Source organism: Pygocentrus nattereri, chromosome 17, assembly GCF_015220715.1.
Source record: "Pygocentrus nattereri isolate fPygNat1 chromosome 17, fPygNat1.pri, whole genome shotgun sequence".
Classification (NCBI taxonomy): Eukaryota; Metazoa; Chordata; class Actinopteri; order Characiformes; family Serrasalmidae; genus Pygocentrus; species Pygocentrus nattereri.
The window spans coordinates 9,840,861-9,863,344 of NC_051227.1; the positions used below are offsets into that span (position 1 = coordinate 9,840,861).

A 22,484-nucleotide genomic window follows, 5' to 3' on the forward strand; every position below is an offset into this window, starting at 1 on the left:
TCTGAAAGTGACTCTCTGATTCTCTCAGAATCAGACTCTTGGAATCAGATTCTTTTTTCTGAGTGGAATGGTGACTCCCTACCTTCATGACGATGAAGATGACGAGGGTAATGAAGACGTTGGCCTGAGGGTGCTTCCAGGCGGCCGCATGGCCAATGTACTCAAACTCCTCAGCGATGCCCTGCTTGGCCCACGTCCGGTTATCCAGCAGAGTGACCAGGGACTCCTTCTGGGTCAGCTACGCACATGACCAGGAGAGGAAAGAGGAAAGTTCTTCAGTTCCGTCTCGAACAGCGAAAGAGGGCAGTTATGAGAGAGAGATACAAAGACACTCTGTCCACAGAGTCTGACTTTGTAGGTCCACTATGGAGGCATGTATTGACATGCTGCAGACCGTCTCCTTCATGGGCTGATTTTGGTCAAATCTGAACAAATCAGAGTAATTGATCACACTTAATGGCACAGATGAACACTACTGGCCGTTTCACACTACTGCAGAAGTAATATGTGGAGTTCACGAGTCTGTTTACGTGTCTGAAGGCCGACTCAGGTAGTCAGTTTCCGAAGCGATAGCAGTTTATTGAGGCTTGATTTTCGCTGAGAAAAGGCTGCGTCTGAGTCACTCTCATTACAGAGAAAGAGAGGAGAGAGAAAGAAAGAGAAGGCATAAAAGAAGACAATGGAAATGAAAACAAAGCTCTGCACACGTCTCTCCGTCCGCACGCTAAGGGTGCGTGGGCCGGGCTATGAAGTGGAGACGGTGTATGTGCGGTTAGTGGAGACTAATGAACGTCTCGCTGCTCTTCTGCACCGCCTTATTAAGAAGTACTAACAGCAGCAGGTCCAGACGCTGTAGGCACACATGCCTACTCCCCCCCCCTCTCTCCCTCTCCCTCTTTCTCTCTGTCTCTCTCTCCCTCTCTCCCTCTGTCTCTCTGTCTCTCTCTCCCTCTGTCTCTCTCTCCCTCTCTCCCCCTCTGTCTCTCTCTGTATCTGTATCCCTCTCTCTGTGTCCCTCTCTCTCACTCTCCCTCCCTCTCCCTCTCCCCCTCTGTATCTCTCTCCCTCTGTCTCTCTCTCCCTCTCCCTCTGTCTCTCTCTCCCTCTCTTTCCCCCTCTCCCTCTCTGTCTCTCTCCCTCCGTCGCTCTCCCTCTGTCGCTCTCCCTCTGTCGCTCTCCCTCTGTCTCTCTCCCTCTCCCTCTCTCCCTCTGTCTCTCTCCCTCTGTCTCTCTCCCTCTGTCTCTCTCCCTCTGTCTCTCTCTTCTGTCTGGTGACTCATCCTCTAGACTCTGCCAGGGACTAAAGCTCAGTCCCCCTGTTGATCAGCTTCCATCCCTCCTTCACTGTCCTCTCCACCTTTTTATTGCATGTCCCCATCTCTCCCTCACTGAGGTCTCTTTTGTTCTTCAAAGAGTTAATCCACAACTGACACTACGCTTAGTTTTCAAGTGAGCCGTGCAGTGAACAAGGCCTATGCTGTGCACAAGAGAGCTGGAAAGTGGCGTAATTTTTCACCTCCGCATTTAACCCATCCGTGCAGTGAAACACCACATACACACTAGTGAGCACACACTAGGGGTCAGTGAGCGCACCGGAGCAGTGGGCAGCCCTATCCACAGTGCTTGGGGAGCAGTTGGGGGTTAGGTGTATTGCTCAAGAGCACCTCAGTCATGTACTGTCAGCGCTGGGGATCCCCAGCCCATGACTGGGGATCCTAAGTAGTACGCTTAGAGATTGGTCACCAAGGGATCAATGGGACATGTCTTGCATAAAAGGGGGCTGGGCAGTGTTTGATGGAGTCTATTCTGTGCTACCTAGAGCACAAAGGGCTTATGTAGTGTACTAGAGAGCTAGCCAACATTTGAGGGGGCTATCTAAGAGTCTGTGACACAAATAAATGGGCTGGGCAATGTTGGAAGGGGTCCGTCAAGGGGAAAAGGACCCAATGTAGTCTACAAAAGGGTTTGTTGCTACGTGAGAGAGCCACCTAGATCACAAGGGACCTATGTAGTATATGAAGGAACTGGGTAAGGTTAGAAGGAGCTATATAGAGAACATGAGGTCTATAAGGTGTGAAATGAAGCTGAAGTGAACTGTATAGGAGGGCTGGGCACCATTCGAGTGGACTCCCTAGGATACAAGGAGACCCAGTGCCCAAGGGAGGGTTGTGATAGAGACCCTCTTAGAGGACCAGGCTTTAGACAATGCAAACACAAGCTGTAAGTGTTAGTGTGTGTTACCTGGCCTGCCATGAACTGTCCGAATCCTGGGGGAAAGGTCAGGGTGGAGATCAGTAGGGTGACCAAAGCAGGATACAGCAAACGCCTGCACACAAAAAAAGTCATATACAGTATATTTTGCAAAACCATGTACCTTTTTCACCATTTCATTTCATGATGGACCAATAGAAGTTCAATAAAATAGTAAAATATTAACATACATTGAAAATGTAAAATCTTGAAGAGAATAATTAGTAAATGAAACTTTTGGCAAAAAAAATCTAATCATTTTTGCACTCAGCCCAACTGCAGTCGATTAATGTCGTTTTTTTGGTTTACCACTGGATGTATGTAGCCAACAACTATAGAAGTCAATAGTCCCCCAAATCTTTTCTGTAAATACTTCCTCAAAACTTCTCTCGATCCCACATCTAGGGCTTCCTTCTTTCGCCCAACGTGGTTTAGGACACAGTATGACTTACTGTGAGCTATAAAAATGAAAGTCTGCACAACCTTCATGAAGATCTGGACGTGGTTGGAGTGTTAGAGAGAAGTTTTGAGGATGTATTGACAGAAGATTTGGGTGACTATTGACTTCTTTTGTTTGTTAGCAGTGCTGGCCTTGTAGCCCCAGCGCTAGACTAACGAAGCACAATTTAGACACTAAACATGCCTGGGGTCATTTTTTCATTCATTTTAAATATACACCAATCAGGCGTAACATTCTGACCACCTCCTTGTTTCTATGCTCACTGTCCATCTTATCAGCTCCACTTACTGTATAGCTGCTCTTTGTAGTTCTACAGTTACAGACTGTAGCCCGTTTGTGTTGTGCTGGTGTGAGTGGATCAGACACAGCAGTGCTGCTGGAGTTTTTAAACACCTCAGTGTTGCTGCTGGACTGAGAATAGTCCACCAACCAAAAATATCCAGCCAGTGTCCTGTGACCACTGATGAAGGACTAGAGGATGACCAACACAAACTGTGCAGCAGCAGATGAACTGTCGTCTCTGACTTTACATCTACAAGGTGGACAGACAAGGTAGGCGTGTCTAATAGAGTGGACAGTGAGTGGACATGGTGTGTAAAAGCTCCAGCAGCACTGCTGTGTCTGATCCACTCGCACAAGCACAACACACACTAACACACCACCACCACCACATCAGTGTTACTGCAGTGCTGAGAATGATCCACCACCCAAATAGTATCTGCTCTGTGAGGGTCCACGGGGGTCCTGACCACTGAAGAACAGGGTAACAAAGTATCAGAGAAACAGATGGACTACAGTCTGTAACTGTAGAACTACAGAGTGCAGCTATACAGTAAGTGGAGCTGATAAAGTGGACAGTGAGTGTAGAAACAAGGAGGTGGTCAGAAGGTTATGTCTGATCAGTGCTCATACAAACCACCCTCTCTTACTCCCTAAAGGGTGGATTGGGATGCAGCCCTAAGCATTCATACTGGCAACGCACTGAACCACTGCCAATTACACAGAGACACTCACTCACTCACTCACTCACTCACTCACTCACTCACTCACTCACTCACTCACTCACTCACTTCTTCATGAGGAACTTGTTGATGGCCTTCTGCTTCCTGATGAACTGGACGATCAGTCGGTTCAGATAGACGAACAGGGCTCCACCAAAACCACTCGCTATCCTGTACACACATCATGGGAAGGACGATTGTGTAAGAAAAACACTTGCTTGAAGTACAGTACAGTGGAGAAGGCAGAAAATTAAATGTACCTTATATATCTTTTGCATTTACTACATTTAATATTCTTTTCATGAGAGCGGATTAAAAATTTTCAAAGACACCTGCAGGGATACTTTTCCACAACTTCAAAGTTCAGCTTTAGAAGTTGGTTGCACTTTCTGCTTCTCATGATTCGAGCAATTTTGTCGAAGTTTGGACTCTGGGGTGGACAGTTCGTTGTGTACAGCACGACGCCACTGGACTCTGGTGCAGTGGGAATGGAGTGACGAATCAGCTTCTCTGTCTGTTAGTCTGATGGACGAGTCTGGGTTTGGGCGAACACCAGGAGAACGTTACCTGCCTGACTGCACTGTGGCAGCTGTAAAGTTTGGCTGAGGAGGGATGATGATATGGGGCTGTTTTTCAGGGGTTGGTCTAGAACCCTTAGTTCCAGTGAAGGGAATCCTAAAGCTTCAGCACCAAGACATTCTAGACAATTCTGTGCTTCCGGCTTTGTGGGAACAGTTTGGGGAAGAACCCTCCTGTTCCAGAATGACTGAGCCCCAGTGACCAAAGCAGCTCCATAAAGGCTGGACTGAGTTTGGTGTGGAGGAACTTGACTGACCCTCACAGAGTCCTGACCTCAACCCCTTCAACACCTTTGGGATGATCTAGAACGGAGACTGTGAGCCAGAACCTCTTGCCAACATCAGTGTCTGACCTCACAAGAATGGGCACAAATTCCCACAGACTGTCTCCAACATCTTGTAGGAAGCTTCCCAGAAGAGTGGAAGCTGTTAGAGCTGCAGCTCCATATTAATGCCTATGGATTAGGAATGGGATCTCATTAAAAAGCCCCTGTGGGAGTGATGTGTAGGTGTCCCAATACTTTTGCCCATATCGTGTATATAGAGCAGGACTTTTGTTAGACTCCTCAAGAGAAACTCCTGCCAGAGTTCAGCAGCTTTCGCAGAGTAGCAGTATGCTAATGAACTCATGCATATGTATTATGAATGAGGCAAAACGCTCATGAATAATGAATCGGGAATAAGAGAGAACCTTTATGAAGAGCTCATTAGGGGAAAACAGAACAGAGACGGAGAGCGAGTGAGAGCGTGTTGGGAATTCAAACACATCCGACATCTGTTGGGTACAGACAGAGCGGATACGGGACGCGTCCGCGCGGCTGTTGAGCACAATTAGCAATTACCGCAGAACAAGAGTGCGTTTACCCACCGCTACAATCAAAACGAGTGGCTGCGGCAGAAACGGCTGCGAAGTGAAGCGTAAGTGGAGCAAAGACACCTGAAGTAACAACATCCATGCTGAGACAAACAGCACCGACCAGCATGATTTCCACGGTGGTCTGAACTGGTTTAGCTTGTCCAAACTGGTTCAGTTGGTCTCCCGCAGAGCAACTTACAAACTGATCAATTTACACAGGGAGGTGAAGGTGGCGTTAGGAGTCTTGTCCAAGGACTCTTATTGGTAATAGTATAGGGTCTTTACTCAGGCAGGGGATTGAGCCCCAGTCTACAGCGTAGAAGGAAGCGTGTTAACCACTATCCAACCACAGAAGCTAAATGACTTGGCAAAGGTGAAGGACAACATGGTAAATGTCCAAATGGCCATCTTTACCTCCGGCTCTTTACCTTCGGCTCCTTTTCTCTGGATAAGAGGCCATAAAAATGGCTCTGTTCTTTCTGTTTGACAACCCCAGGCAAAAGTAATGTTAATACTAGCTTAGCTGTATTTCATAGGCTACAGATCAGCGGCTCTGCTAGTAGTAAGGACTGTAGATCAAAAATGACAGAAATAAATATATTAAATCATGAATTCTGTCAATGACTTAGGCATGTTGGCATGATCGGCAGTTATAAGCATTATTTAGCTACATTAGCTCCGTAGCTCTAGTTTAAAACTGGAGATGCAAGCCAAACATATAATGTAATGGGAATGTAATAAAGGGTCACTTGCATCCAGCATGATGACCAATCAGTAAATGAGTGACCCTCAGTGAACCACAGCGATCTCTTTATTATGATCTACGACCAACTGAACATTAAAAAAGCGCAGTAATTTCTAAACAAGTCACGCGACATCTTCAGCCCGTAATAACGACCAGAACCGGCCACTAATGTTTGAACAAATGAATTGAGTCACGTGACTCGCCTGCTGATTAATGTTTAAATTAACAGACTAATCAGGACAAACTCGGCTCTAATTAACGATATTTCATTTTAACAAACTCTATATTGGGTTCCGGACGTCACGCAGTTTAATTAGGACTGTCAAGCGACGGAAAAATTGACTCGTTAATCACTCAGCCTGAACACGGCAACCAAATACGGCCGTTCTCCCTCCGAGCGAGAGGAGGAGACGTTGCTTCAGAGAAAACAAGATCAGGTTTCATTCGAGTCTCACAATAAAATGAAAGTTTCTGAGACTCGGCTGGGCGAAGTCCAGGCAGCCCCCTCAGGGGCTCATGAATTTAAATATGCAAATCATTTTAGTGCATAAAGAAGCTGAGATAATTAACACACACCAACGTGTTGACAATGATGAATTTATATAATACATAACATAAACGCTGAAGGGGGGAGCAGGAGGGAGCGGGGGGAGCGGGGGGGGGCTGCAGCAACTGAAAAATACTGCATAATCTAGAGAGAGAGAGAGAGAGAGAGAGGGAGAAAGAGAGAAGGAGAGAGAGACACAGAGGGAGGGGGAGAGAGAGAGAGACACAGAGGGAGGGGGAGAGAGAGACACACAGAGGGAGGGGGAGAGAGAGAGACAGAGGGAGAGAGAGAACGAGAGAGAGAGAGAGAGAGAGAGACAGACATAGAGAGACAGAGAGACAGAGAGAGAGACAGACATAGAGAGACAGAGAGACAGAGAGAGAGAGAGAGAGTGAGAGAGAAAGAGAGAGAGAGAGAGAGAGAGGGAGAAAGAGAGAGAGACAGATAGAGAGAGCGAGAGGGAGAGGGAGAGAGAGAGAGAGAGAGAGAGAGAAAGAGAGAGAGAGAGAGAGAGAGGGAGAAAGAGAGAGAGACAGATAGAGAGAGCGAGAGGGAGAGGGAGAGAGAGAGAGAGAGAGAGAGAGAGAGAGAGAGAGAGAGAGAGAGAGAGAGAGAACACAGAGAGAGACACACAGAGAGCGACACAGAGAGAGAGACAGATATAGAGAGAGAGAGCGAGAGGGAGAGAGAGAGAGAGAGAGAGAGAGAGAGAGAGAGAGAGAGAGAGAACACAGAGAGAGACACACAGAGAGCGACACAGAGAGAGACAGATATAGAGAGAGAGAGAGAGAGAGAGAGAGAGAGGGAGAAAGAGAGAGACAGATAGAGAGAGCGAGAGGGAGAGGGAGAGAGAGAGAGAGAGAGAGAACACAGAGAGAGACACACAGAGAGCGACACAGAGAGAGAGACAGATATAGAGAGAGAGAGAGAGAGACAGATAGAGAGAGAGAGCGAGAGGGAGAGAGAGAGAGAGAACACAGAGAGAGACACAGACACAGACAACTTCCACTAAAAGAGGGAAACAGGAAAAATGACATTCTCATCTTCAGGTTTCTGTCTGTGGATTTTATTTTATTCAAAATTTTTGGCACAAAATTAACTCCACACTTTTGGCCAATACTGATTTTTTTATTCAAGTAATTGAATAAAATTGTGGTAAATCTGAAAATCTTTGTTTTCCTTGGGTTCTACTTTAGCTTACAGCAGCCTTGTTTATATCAGTGTCACAGCACTAGATAATATTTTAGTTCATCATCAACAGAAGACATGCTGAAGAAACACATGCACTGGACTTGCCCAATAACAGCAAACGCTGGCAGTTCCTGGAGGTCGAAGGGAAAATCGAGCCGGAATCGAGTCTTGAAGAGAGCAGTTATGGTCTCTAAACACACAAACACATACAGCATATTAGCCCCTCTCACTGAAGAACAACCGCTCACCACTACGATTGTGCATATCGCTGTCATCGGATTAAAACCTCGTATCTCCAAAGTGTTAACTTTACAAAAGAAACAAAAAACCTACTTTCGTTTTAGTGGAAGTCAATGGAACCAGAACTTTTTCCAAGTTATTTTGGGCCGTTTCTTTTGGTCCATTCATCAAATTCACACACAATCTAAAGAACAACTTTCAAATTACGTGAAAAACAGAGAAACGACAAAAATGGAGATACAAGGTTTTCTTCCAACAGCAGCGATATGCTGTACTGTTTATTATTACCAACTAAAAAAATTAGTAGGAAGTTATTAGAATGAAGTCAATCATTTGAAGGTTCAAATGAAGTATGATAAAATTAACATTCCGAATGAAGTTCCAATAAAATTAAGATTCCGAATGAAGTTCCAATAAAATTAAGATTCAGAATGAACTTCCAATAAAATTAAGATTCCGAATGAAGTTCCAATAAAATTAAGATTCAGAATGAAGTTCCAATAAAATTGAGATTCAGAATGAAGTTCCAATAAAATTAAGATTCAGAATGAAGTTCCAATAAAATTAACATTCAGAATGAAGTTCTAATATAATTAACATACAGAATGAAGTTCCAATAAAATTAAGATTCAGAATGAAGTTCCAATAAAATTGAGATTCAGAATGAAGTTCCAATAAAATTATTGTCCCGAATGAAGTTCTAATAAAATTAATGTCCCGAATGAAGTTCTAATAAAATTAATGGCCCGAATGTAGTTCTAATAAATTGAAGGTTCTGAATGAAGTTCTAATATAAACATTCAGAATGAGGTTCCAAAACAATTAACATTCAGAATGAAGTTCTAATAAAGTTTAATTCAGAATGAAGTTCCAATAAAATTAACTTCCCGAATGAAGTTCTAATAAATTGAAGGTTCTGAAAGAAGTTCTAATAAAATTCAGAATCAGAATCTTTATTAATCCCAGAGGGAAATTGCAGAGGTTAAGGTTCAGAGTTGAAATTAAGGTTCAGAATGAAGTTCTATTAAAATAAACATTCAGAATGAAGTTCTGAAAAAAAAAAAAAATCAATGTTCAGAATGAAGTTCTAATAAAATTAACATTCAGATTAAAAATAGAATAAAATGAAAATTCAGAATAAATTTCTAATAAAATTAATGTCCAGAATGAAGTTCCAATAAAATAAAAATTTAGAATGAATTTCTAAAAAATAAGAAAGTCATAATAATAATAATAATAATAATAATAATAATAATAATAATAATAATAATAATAAAGTAATAACCATCATGTAATACTTCAGTTCTATATTTTTTAAATTAATTTTAAAAAAATTAACATTAATATAACTTACATTAAAGTCAACATCCACAATAAAGTTCTAATAAAATTCAATAATTAAAATTTTCCCAGTGAATTATTATTATTCTCGTTGTTGTTTTTGTTGTTTTGTTGTTGTTATAGTTAGTGTTATAAGCCTTCTGTATATTCCACATTCTTGCACCTTCATCTCGGTTCCACACAGCCAGCACTCTGAAGATGAAGGCACTGAAAGTAGCAGCAAAAAAGCCTCTCCAGTAGTTCCTGACAGCGAAGAACGTGGAAGTGACCTCTATACTGAAGAGAACACCTGAAACATACACACATACAGTGGACACCATAAATTGACCTATCCATGCTCCGCCCACAAAGGCAATGTTCCATAGCAACTGTTGCTGGGGCACTGTTTGAAAACTTTTTTTTAACATGCGATCGTCAACTCACCATAGAAGTGCATCAGATCTATGTTAATTTAGCAGAAGCAGCTCAGCTAGGCCATCATCACTGAGCTCATTAGCTAGCCATGCAAATGTTCTAATGCCTGCAGAAGGTGTGAACATAATGGTTCTAAGTTGGTACCGTCAAATCGGATTGCTAATGACTTCTGTTATTGATCAATTACATCTTTGGCGTAATTGTACATGCAAACTTCTACTGTCTTTTCTACTGTAATCACTGTAAGTGTAGCACTACAAACGTTGGCCAGTAGGGGGACTCACTGAACGCTGTCACTTGCGACGCACAAAATCCCCAAAAACTGATTAGTTTGGGGCTGTAATGTTGTATGTAAACCTGGCAGCAATGCATGGCCAAAAGTATGTGGACACCTCACCATCACACCTTTATGAGCTTGTTGGACATCCCATTCAAAAACAATGCACGTAAACATGGAGTTGCCCCACCTTTGCGGCCATGACCACCTCCACTCTCTGTTGTCTCGCCTGGCCTTTCCCATACTTTTGCCAAAAAGTTGCCTAAAATTTCTTGAGCTGTAACATTAACATCACCCTTTACTGGAAGTAAGAGGTTCAAACACAACCTGAAACACAACCCAGCTCATTATCCCTCCTCCATCAAACTTTTCCAGTAGGAGGCGTTCTCCTGGCATCCGCCAAACCCAGATTTGTTCATCAGACTGCCAGGGGACGCGCTTCAACACTTGGTGGCTCCACTCTCTTCTTCAGTTTCTGCGGCCCAGCTCTTCATGGCTGAACTTTTGTTGCTCGTAGATGCTTCCATTTCACAATAGTAGCACTTACAGTTGTCCAGGGCAACTCTAGCAAGACAGAGATTTTACACTGGCTTGTGGCAAAGGTGGCATATTATGACTGTGCCGTGACCTACGACCCATTTTACTGCCAAGGCCTGTTGCAAGGCAGTACATGGTCATTGCTAAGCAGTTGATAGGCAGCTGCTATGGTGTACGTAGTGGTTGCTAGGCAGCTGCTATGGAGTACTTAGTTGTTGCCAAGTGGTTGCTATGGTGTAAGTAGTGGTTGCCAAGTGGTTGCTAGGCAGTTGATTCGGTGTACATAGTTGGGCAGTTGATAGGCAGTTGCTATGGTGTATGTACTGGTTGACAAGCGGTTACCATGCGGTTACTAAGTGGTTGCTATGGTATATGTAGTGGTTGCTCTGCGGTACATAATTGTTGCTAGGCAGTTGCTATGGTGTACTTACTCGTTGCCAAGTGGTTGTTAAACATATGCTAAGCGGTTACTATGGTGTACATAGTTAACGTAAACAGATTTTATTCTGAGTGATTTTAGAGCGTTTCCATTGGTCCATTCATCATGAAATTGTCAAACAACATAAAAGACAGCTGGTGTGTTGAAATGAGGTAGAAAGTTTTTTTTTTAAAAATTGACAAAAATGGAGATGCATGGTTTTGGACAGCGACGATTTGCAGCCTTTAGTCTAAGTAAGATCTTCAGCCTATGCTAGTGCTAATAGATAAAGGCTAATGCTAACAGCTAATTTGGGAAATGGGTTACATTTACTTAGATCAATGTTGCTTTGGTAGCATTTTGTTGTTTTTATCCCAGTGCTACAAATAATTATTGTGACTGAAACACTGGGAACTTTTTATAGTACCAGTGCTAAATGCTCAAAAAGTTTCTGCACAGCTCCGACTGAGCAGGCATTATAAGGGTGTGTGTGTGTGTGCGTGCGCATGTTCACCTCCAATGGGGGCAGCAAAGCAGCAGCCAACACCCACCGCACACGCAGCCGCCAACATCTCTATGTTCCGAGACTCATTCTGTTAAACAAACAGCACACGTGCAGGTTAAACAGGCCCTGTTTACTGTTTAATGACCTCACAAACAAACATGCAAACAGAAGACAACACAGAAACATGCAGGAACAACTCAACTACTCAAAACGCTCACACACACACACAGTCACAAACGCACACACGCACACACACACACACACACGCATGCACACACTCAAACACGCACACACACCTGTGTCTTTAATTCAGCGTCCAAAATAAACATGCAGCATCTAATTTATTCGAGAAACAAAGAGAGACGTAAAGGCAAACGTAATTAAGATGAACAGAAAAACGCTTCCCATGCAAACACAGTTGTACATCTTCTACCCCAGAGAATTCTCTCACTCTCTCTCTCTCACACACACACACACACACACACAAACACACACACAAGCCTACATTTTTATATATAAGCTCATTTTTCCACTGTTCTCCAGCTCAGCTAGAAGGGCTTTGTGTGGATTTGATGTAAAGGCAGGCTTTACAGCAGCGTCAGCTCTATATAACACAGACACATACATTCCACCCACTTCATTAAGTCCACCTCCTTCTTTACACACTCGCTGTCCATTTTATCAGCTCCACTGACCGTATAGGAGCACTCTGCAGTTCTACAGTTACAGACTGTAGTCCATCTGTTTCAGTGGTCAGGACTCCCATAGAGCCTCACAGAGCAGGTACTATTTGGGCGGTGGTGATGTGTTAGTGTGTGTTGCGCTGGTCTGAGTGGATCAGACACAGCAGTGCTGCTGGAGTTTTTAAACACTGTGTCCACTCACTGTCCACTCTATTAGACACTCCTACCTCGTCGGTCCACCTTGTAGATGTAAAGTCAGAGACGACAGCTCATCTGCTGCTGCACAGTTATTCATCCTCTAGTCCTTCATCAGTGGTCACAGGACGCTGCCCACAGGACACTGGCTGGATATTTTTGGTTGGTGGACTATTCTCAGTCCAGCAGCGACAATGAGGTGTTTAAAAACTCCAGCAGCACTGCTGTGTCTGATCTACTCACACCAGCACCATGTCAGTGTTACTGCAGTGCATCATCATCATTATTATTATTACATTGTGTAGAAGGAGACGGGTTTGGTCCCTGACTTCTATAATCTAATGAAAATTTAATCGGATGACACCTACAGGCCATGAGGAGATGCACTGAAACATGATCATGTGTATTTATTTGATTATTAGTGTTTTTCTGACTCTCATTGCTCAGATAAACAGTTTTATGAATCTACTCAACACCTTTGCTCAGCACTGCTGGATCAAAGAGAATTACATAATAAAGAAACGATTTAAAAATCTAAACAATAATAAAATAAATGGAAGCAGTAAAATAAGGTGTAGGGAGGTGGTGATATACTGAAACGAGGGCCTATTAATGAGGCTGCCCTTCATTTTTAAATAAAATTTTTTTTTTTAAATAATTGAAAAAATATTAAGCTGTTAAGAAATCTCAGGGTTGCAGGTTTAGGACCACTTAAGATAAATATTTTGACTTTTATGAAAATAAAAATAAAAAAAACATGAATAAGTAGAGAAATGAGTGAAAAATAAACAAACAAATCAATAAATAAACAAACAAATAAAATAAATAATACATAGATAAATAAGTAGAGAAATTAGTAAATAAATGCAGTATAATAACAAATCATACAGGAATGTATAAGCAGAGAAATGAGAAAATTAACAAAATAAAATAATGCATTAATAAGTAAATAAATAAAAGTAAACAATTCCTAAAAATATGTAAAGAAATATGTAAATAAAACAAAAATAAAATAAATCTATTATTACATTTAATAAACCAACTACGTATCAAAATATATGCTTCAAAAAAATTGGACATTTTTTAATATGACTTATTAAACGTGTTCAACTGCTCAGGAAATACTGCTTTAAACAAGCTAACAGGAGACCGTCAACGGAATAACACAGGTTTAGCAAGTCTAGACAGGTTGGATGATCTGACATTCCCACAACACACTGGCAAAAATATACAGTGCAGGCAAAAATTGTACTGGCATGAACGTTCCTGCCATCTCCTGTAAAGCTGCCGATGTGGAGGCACTGGAGGACGTGGGAGGATCACGAAGAAAGTGGTCGAGATATTACACGTGATATTACATGTGATATTACACGTGATATTACACGTGATATTACACGTGATATTACACGTTATATTACACGTTATATTACATGTGATATTACATATTCCATTTGCTTTAGGTTTTCCGTCAACTTTGTTTTTTAAAAGCAGGCCCACAATTGCACTGAGGGGCTTAAAAGACGCGAGCGGCTTCCTTTAAGAACGTCAGCAGAAACGGCAATAACTCAACTCTCGGGGCCAGATACACACGAGGGAGCAGGTAATATATGCGCAAAACAGGCACATAGATAACTGTTTTCATGAAATGAAATGGGAAACTCCTACTGAACAGGTGAGGATATTTTGCAGAAGACAGGTGGCGCTAGGAGGCGGATACGGGCTTATTTCCGACGCGTTACAGAGAGGATACAGCGAGGGAGGAAACTGAAATGCACTGATCAGCAAACGCTGAACACAAGCCCATTCACAGTTCGGGCAAAAGAGAACTAACTGGACCTTTTTTCCTGGCCTAACGGGCAAAGTCTTTTGATCGTTGGAGTGGGAATAAGCCTTGAACGTCTTCAGCTGGGATAACAGACTATGTGCTTAATGAGCAGACTTTGGTATTAACAGAATACATGAAACCACATTCCATAACATAAAGTCACTGTAATTTGTAGGGCATCAGATTAAGGCTGTCAAAATAACTTGACATTCGTCTATTTGTCGAATCCGAAGAAAAAAGGATTATATTTCTGGTCCATTAGACTGACTAAAGCCTCAGCTGAGTCACCCAAAGTGTCGGTAACCCTATAATTGAAGGGTCTCATACCATCTCATATAAACACTTGCGCAGTGAGCACTCTTGCCCAGAGCGGTGGGCAGCCCTATCCACAGCGCCTGGGGAGCAGGTGGGGGTTAGGTGTCTTGCTCAAGGGCACTTCGGTCATGTCCTGTCTGCTCAGGGGATCAAACTGACGACCTCCCGGTCACAAGGCTGGTTCTCCAACCTCCAGACCACGACTGCCCCCTAAAAAAGTTTAATCCCCAGGCACCGCTGGGACACGAACCCAGGATCTCGGCCACGGCCACGGCCTGTACATTTCATAACATATTAATGAACGTTTCATCAACGTTTCTGAAGCATTCTTGTTCTACATGATATTAATACGAACTACGAGGTCATTTTACGGAGACACATTTTTCAGATTTCTTTTGAAAAACTACACAACTTTCAGTAAAACTTCTCTTTTCTAGACGGCTTAAGTGCTTTGACACTCAGGCACGTCAACTATACTTGCAATTCCTTTTCAATTATCCGTTTTCTCGTAAGCATTTGTTGCTTTGCATGTCACTTTCCTGCATGGACAGTACATTACTTATAAATAAGCTTAGGAACAATCCCTTGGCTGAATCATAGTATGGTGGTGTGCCTGAGTATCAAAGCACTTCATGACAAGAGGTCATTTTTATTTTGGCTGTCTAGAAATGTGGCATTTCACTAAAAATAATATAGTTCAAAAGTAAAAAATGACTTTTATTTTGAAAAATACCCCCACTAAATGATAGTATAGTAGTCCATATTAATATCATGTAAAACATGTATGCTTTATGAATGTTGATTATTTCAACATTCAAGAATCATGTTATGAAGCATTTATGTAAGATGTTATAACTATTATGTAGACACCCGTCAAGTAAAGTGTTACCAAGTGGTTCCAGGTGGTTACTAACATCACAAAAGATAAAGCTAAAAAGAAGGAAGAGCCACAGATAAACCAAAACATCTACTTATTTTGGCCTTAATTGACCTTGTTTGGGGATGTTTGACACTCTGAAAAAGGCAACACATCCATGTCATAAACCGACTAACAGTATTAGGGAAGTCAAGACCACCAGGCTGAGAACCACTGGTTTACAACACCATGTGCTTTTGGGGTCGCTTGATAATTCATGATGAGCGCCCCCTGGTGGATTTAGGAGACTGACTGGAAACCAGATTGGAAACCTTCAGTGTCTTTGCAAAACAATGTATGATTTTTAGAAAAGCAACTCACCTAAAATCAGAATATATTTAAATATTTAAGGCAAAGATGTTCTGGACCAGATACTACAGAATAAAACAGAAGCCCTGATGAACATTTGGCGTTGTAAACTCCGTTTCAGGCAAAAATTCTATGCATTCTGCCCAGATGTTGTGCGCGATACAGGTATTTTTATCCATCAGTTTATGACAAAAATGCATCAATATCAATATCTTACTTGATTCTTGGTTCAATTTTTGAGAACTTTCAACGTGGACTCACTCCACCATTCCCTATTGTCTCTATGGTCAGCAACAGACAGGATTACCCAACAGTTGTCTTAACTTGTAACAAACATCTAAAGGTTTAGTTTTGTCCTCTGCTTCATCACCTTTGGTGTGCATTTCCAAAAGCAGTACAAACTGCTCTTCCCTGTGCTGCTTGCACTTTTTCAAAAAAGAAAGCAGGCAATGGTACCCTTGCCTTATTTGTGAGGATATAATTCTTTGCCACTTGAGGTCTTCACGTCTGTTTACTTCACCCTCACCCAACACACTGAGTACAAGAACCAACTGTTTGCTTAATGTCTAATATCCCAGGCTTTGACAGGTGCCGCTGTTTATGAACTTAATATTTTTCGGGAGTCATAATGAGTCATATTGTTTTGGCTCATCAGTGCAGGTCACAGATAATAAATCATAAATCAGTTTGGCTCATAAAGCAACACAGTTTTCTTGATTGACTTGACTGATTCAAATTAGATGGTGGCAGCAAAATTCACAAACAATTCCTAGTGCAATTCTGAAGGTCAGTAGAAACCAAGCAATTTGGAATCTGTACCCAGGCATTTAAAGTAACTCTCTCGAGGGTTTTAATGAGGTGCAATTCGGAAAAAAACTGAGTTTTCCTAGAGTGCTGGCCACACCACCTTACCTCAATGCCAATCAGGTTAGGATCCTTAGACAGCAAAGAATTAGGAAAGAGAAAGAGTGGTGAGTATACACACACACACACACACACACACACACACACACACACACACACACACACACACACACACACACACACACACACACACAGCAGGCAGGTTCCCATCTTAGGCATTTTAAGCAAAAAACCTTTCAAACATTTGGAATGGAGAGAAAAGGAACTGTAATTATTGTTAAGGTTTTACAAATACAGACAAAACCTTACTTCATTCGACCTAAGTAGATACATTTCGGATGAAAGGGCAGCATGATACAGTACTTATATCATAACTGTGATACAATTTTCCAACCGAATCATATTGTTAAAAGTCGTGATAACAGAAAGCATCTACTTCCATTACGTGCAAAGCACCCGAGTGACATAATTGATGATCAGGAGTTGCGACGAATATCTGAGCAGGGATGTGACCTCCTAAGTAGGGAGAAAAACTCTGCATAGCTATTAACTTAAAGATCACCACACATTATTTAAAAATCTGATGTTTAAAGGGTCAATTCCACTCGGAGAGCAAGATCTAACAGTAATCAGTTGGCCCTTTTCACATTTCCAGGTTCTCACTTCCAACATCTTCTGTTAGCAGGTCCAGCTTTCAGGCATTTTGGCGGTGTTCCTCAGTGCCACAACTCCAAATAAAACAACCGTACATGGGGTTTTGTACATTTCTGATCAAGCACATGTGGATCCAATATGAAGTATAGCGGGGTCTTATTCTAGAGTAAAAGCAGCTATCACTCTGCTAAGAGTGGTAAGATTCCTTTGGGTCAATTCAGGATCAGAGGTGATGCTGTACCCGGCTGTTTGGAGTAACTTTCAGAATTCAAGAATCTGTTTACTGGATCAGAAAAAAGCCTGAATGCCCATCACTGGACTTCACACCACTGCTACTGAATAGTGATGGGCAAACAGACTCCACGGCAGAATCCAACTCCCCTTCACCTACTCGTTCCCCAGCTTGGCAAATTGCAAATTAGTTACCAATGAATTTATGATTAGTTGGTGATGTCATCACAGTTTTTGTGCTGACTTGGAAATGCTCTGACACATAGGCATTACTGCTTACTGGAGGGAAGTGGGCAGTATAAGCAAAGTGGGGCAGCATTTCACTCTTATCTCGGCCAAAAAGGTTGTACCCTTTGAGAGCGCAGCAGTTATGCTGGAGAACCTGAAGAGGAAGCACGTTGGCTCCCTGGAAGATGAAGACTCATCTCAGTAAGTTAGTTTGCTAGTTATATAGCTAGTCAGCAAGAGGCAACTGCTGTAGTTCTATCATATTTTAGTGCTGCTACTTTGCTTATCCTTGGTTTTAAACTTTGACAGAAAAAAAACGGATAGCAGAACGTGGCATGTGCCCGCACCCCCCCGCCTTCCGGCAGGCTCTCACAGCCACCACTGGGGTCCAAACACAGAGCAGCGATGAACGCCGGCGAGTACGGAGCGAGAGAGCCGTGAGTGGGTGCGGGACGGAGCACAAAGCCTGAGTTCCCCCGAGGGATGCGAGAGGCGGCAGGAGGAGGGAGGATGACAGTGCCAGCCATGAGAGGCATGAGGTCAAGGGCGACCAGGCTGTGAGCTGGGGGCACTAATGAGGAGGCGTAGCTCTCATTCTCTCCTGACTCGGGTGCTCACACTGCCTCCTGTTGCTGATCCGGCTGGCAGCATGAGCACCTTTTAAAAACAGCCGAGAGGGAACGAGGGCTTGCTGCTACGCCTCCACGGTCGCTCGGGACTCACTCCTTGCTCTCATGCCTCTCGTGGCCGGCACATTCATCCTCCTCCTCCCGCCATCACTCGCGTCACTCATGTCCCTCGGCGGAGCTTGGGCTTCGCACCTCGTCCCCCACCCACTCACGACTCTCTCCCTGCCACCACCATCCTCGCTGCCTCTGTGTTCGGGCCTCGTCTTCCGGCAGACTCTTGTAGGCACCATTAGGCACACGCCACACAGAACTTTTATCTTCACTGTTTTTACTGTTAGTTAACACAAGCCTAAAACAACATCACACAGAAATAAGTTCCAATGAGTAATTGTGCGGTTCATAATCCGAATAGTTGATTATTAGTTTCAGTAATTGATTATTTGACTATGATAATGTAATGCGGTAATGCGTATATCATGAATAAGCCTGAATCTATTATGGTTCAATTTACTGAAACACATCAAGGAGAGGATGTGCCAGAGATGCAGCACTAGGCCAGCGTCCAAGCCTCAAAGGGCCATGGGAAGCAGCATTAGCCCACGCGGCTGATACCAAACTATAAGCAGCAAACCTCACAAACAATTCTTAAGGCGTTCCTACATTTATCACAAGTGAATGGAAGCCTTGAGAGCATATAAACACGCACTGTACACACAGACATACACACACCATACACAATCATGAATACACCACATACATAAACACACATAAACCATAAACATACCCATACCATACACACAAAATATGCACTGTGGCGCCAAGAGAAGCAGAGAAAAGGCGACTCTGCAACGCTGCAGTGACTGAATTAGCATTCGACACCACACAGCAAAGAAACGTAAAATAATAAATAATGAAAAAAAAGTGTGGGGGTGAGAGAGAGGGGGGTAGAGGGAGGGGGGAGAAGAGAGAGAGAGAGAGAGCACAGACAGAACACAGAGAGAACACAGAGAGAGAGAGAGAGAGAGAGCACAGACAGAACACAGAGAGAACACAGAGAGAGAGAGAGAGAGAGAGAGAGAGAGAGAGAGGCACTGTGTTCTCATTCCCTTTGCTCCGTCTCTCTCTCTGTGGTCACTGCACGCATTTCTGCTGAGTCTAGTACGGTTCTCTGGATTTCCCACGCAAACTCAGGACACATCTCACATTAGTACACAGACACATCCTTGACTGCCACCTCTGACCAACTTGTTACATTTACAAACACAGTCAGATTTGGACTTTTCTGTAAACACAGATTAAATAAATGTGCAAAAAAGCTTTTAATTACCTCATAAATTCCCCCGAAGAGCGACATGAACTTACTCAGCAGGGCAGCACACAAACTCGCGATGTGAACGAATGGACCCTGGAGGGAGACAGACAGACAGACAGACAGACAGACAGACAGACAGAGAGAGAGAGAGAGAGAGAGAGAGAGAGACATGCACCACTTATTAATGTCATTCATATGCTTAACGTTGTAGTGTTTCTAATAAAGTGGCCAATGAGTGGAAGCAAAAGGTGGGTGTTTCTAATAAAGTAGCCAGTGAGTAGAAGCAAAAGGTGGGTGCCCCCTAGTGTGTGTGCTCATTAGCGTGCATGTATGTGGGTGTTTCACTGCATGTATGGGTTACATGCAGAGGTCTAATTTCACAGTGTACAAACACAGAGACAAATGGTTGTAAATTCTATTCTATTCTACTATTGTGCAAAATAAAAAGAAATGAAATACTAACAACTGCTTACATCAGAACAGCAAGCAATAAATACTTTCTAATAAAGTGGCCAGTGAGGAGAAGTAACTAATATGTTTAAATATACAAATATGGATTAAACACAAATATTATTACTATTAAAAAACACATGTACACACAAATTCCTCTAAGCTTGATAAAATAAAATGAATTCCTACTGATGGAAAAGGAAGCAGTCAGAAATGCATTATTGATTACAGTGATTTATTTACTGAAAAGAAAAAAACACTTTCACTTTGATATATTTCTGATAGATGCCTGAAGCAGTGGGGGGAGAGAGGGAGAGAGAGAGAGAGAGAGAGAGAGAGAGAGAGAGACGCTTCACAGCCTTCTCTCTTCTCTCTGAGCGAGTGAGAGTGTGCATGTGTTTGAGAGAGAGAACCGCATGCATAAACGCAGTATGTTGTACAGTATGGGGGGGGGGGGGGGGGGGGGGGGGTTAAGGGGGGGTTAGGGGGTGAAATCATAAATAAATTTACTGTGTTGGTGAAAAGTTCAGTAATGCAACTGTGTGTGTGTGTGTGTGTGTCTGTGTGTGTTTGTGTGTGTGTGTGTGCGTGTGTGTGCGTGTGTGTTTGTGTGTGTTTGTATGTGTGTGTGTGTGTGTGTGTCTGTGTGTGTGTCTGTGTGTGTGAGTGTGTACCTCTTTGCCCAGAGGCATCCCGCTTCCCAAGGCACAGGTGAGGCCAATGACTTTGGCCACAAAGGTTTTTAAAGTGAGATACTCCTTTAATACGACTCCTCTCAGAATAGTCTTCATCTCTGGAATACCAGAACCTGAGAGAGAGAGAGAGAGAGAGAGAGAGAGAGAGAGAGAGAGAGAGAGAGAGAGAGAGAGAGAGACAGAGAGAGCAAGAGAAAAAGAGAGAGCGAGAGAGAGAGCGAGAGAGAGAGAGCGAGAGACAGAGAGAGACAGAGAGTGAGAGAGAGAGAGAGAGACAGAGAGAGCGAGAGAAAGAGAGCGAGAGAGAAGGAGAGAGAGCAAGAGAGAGAGCGACAGAGAGCGAGAGAGAAAGAGAGAGAGAGCGAGAGAAAGAGAGCGAGAGAAAAAGAGAAAGAGAGAGAGAGCGAGAGAGAGAGAGACAGAGAAAGACAGAGAGAGCGAGAGAGAGAGAGAGCGCGAGAGCGAGAGACAGAGAAAGACAGAGAGCGAGAGAGAGAGCTGTAAAAGCTACACTGTGTGAGTAATCTATGACTGCAGATGAATCAGAGCCCATTCTGAGTGAGAAGTTCAGTTTACAGTACGAGTATTACAGTCTTATTCTGGTCTGTTTCACTCTGTGAGCTGTTCTTCACTCGGGTCTCAGGATTGTGTCATCAGGCCCTTCACTGTCTCAGAGCTCTGACATCCTATCATTATATCATCTGCTCCTGCTTTGACGATGAGCCCAGGTTTGAGGAATAAATGAGGGAGGAAACACCCCTAGTGGTGGAGCGGTAGCGTTACACTCAAAGCTCAAAATCAGTGTCCCAGGCAGCAGTTATGCCCTGAAAAAAACCTTCAGTAAAAAACACCTGCTTGATTTGTTTGCAGCAACAGATAAGACAGTAAACATAAATTCAGTTTATATTATATTTATATAGGTTCAAACAACCTTCATCGCCTATATGAGCAATCGACTCAAACAGGAAGACAAACAGGCCTCTATATCAGGCAGTCACGAGACCTGGCTGCGGCTGAAAGAACAATAGTCTCTTATTTTTGTAGCATTTTTGCAGATTTGGAGACAGGCTGTTGATGGGAATATGACAAAAGCTACAATGAGAAATATCAGTAAGTGACGTATGTCCAATAAAGAAACACAGTAAATGCGAGACCAGTGTTCAACACTGAAATGGCAACAACAACAAGGGTCTTCAGTAAAACAGCACTGTGTACTTGTCAGTTTGGTGGCCAGTATTGATTTTAAGGGGAAAAAGATTCTGATAACCTACAGGTAGGGCTGGGCAATAAAACAATAACGATAATCATCACAATATAACTTTCCTCAATAGAGCGATGAGAACGGTTCGATAAATGTTCGATATAATAGACCATTCTCACACTTCCACGTTCAGCGACAGCCCTGGTGATGTTCCGTGCACTTCCGAGTTGTTCGACATGATTAGAGACGGAGGAGCGACGAGTGAAATGAGTCATTAGCAAAGTCTGAAACGTGGAGTTATACATTCCCTGTTTGAGTGGAGCGACTGGCGATCTGTTCTCCTGCGTCCGAGTGTGAGTGACGGGAGTGGCGTAACTGTACTGACCTACAGTGAATTAACCTCTTTCTGTACATCCTAACAAGCTTTAGCAGCATTAAATCACATCTGCTCCTCTTAACTACAGCACTGTTACATCACTCAGTCATATTTTAGTATAAGTGCATTCACAAATAACAAAGGTGAAAGAAAGAAGTGGGTTCATATGTTACAGCCCTAATTTAAACTAAAGTAAACTGAGGAAGCTGTGAGGCACTGGAGTGCGGGAGAACGCCATGTT

General features: G+C 42.9%; 1 protein-coding gene across 3 annotated transcripts in view; it reads right to left on the reverse strand.

Annotated features, from left to right (window-relative positions):
• The window catches only part of LOC108411335 (chloride channel protein 2-like), a 134,782-nt gene that overhangs the window by 39,642 nt on the left and 72,656 nt on the right, over positions 1 to 22,484 (reverse strand). For all 3 annotated transcript variants that reach the window (XM_037546395.1, XM_037546396.1, XM_037546397.1), the window contains 8 exons: positions 20,646 to 20,779; positions 19,537 to 19,614; positions 11,370 to 11,448; positions 9,373 to 9,498; positions 7,734 to 7,818; positions 3,781 to 3,882; positions 2,242 to 2,326; positions 83 to 238 (listed from right to left, as the gene is read on the reverse strand). In XM_037546395.1, coding sequence (XP_037402292.1) covers positions 83 to 238; positions 2,242 to 2,326; positions 3,781 to 3,882; positions 7,734 to 7,818; positions 9,373 to 9,498; positions 11,370 to 11,448; positions 19,537 to 19,614; positions 20,646 to 20,779 — 845 coding nt within the window. The remainder of the gene's footprint in view (positions 1 to 82; positions 239 to 2,241; positions 2,327 to 3,780; positions 3,883 to 7,733; positions 7,819 to 9,372; positions 9,499 to 11,369; positions 11,449 to 19,536; positions 19,615 to 20,645; positions 20,780 to 22,484) is intronic.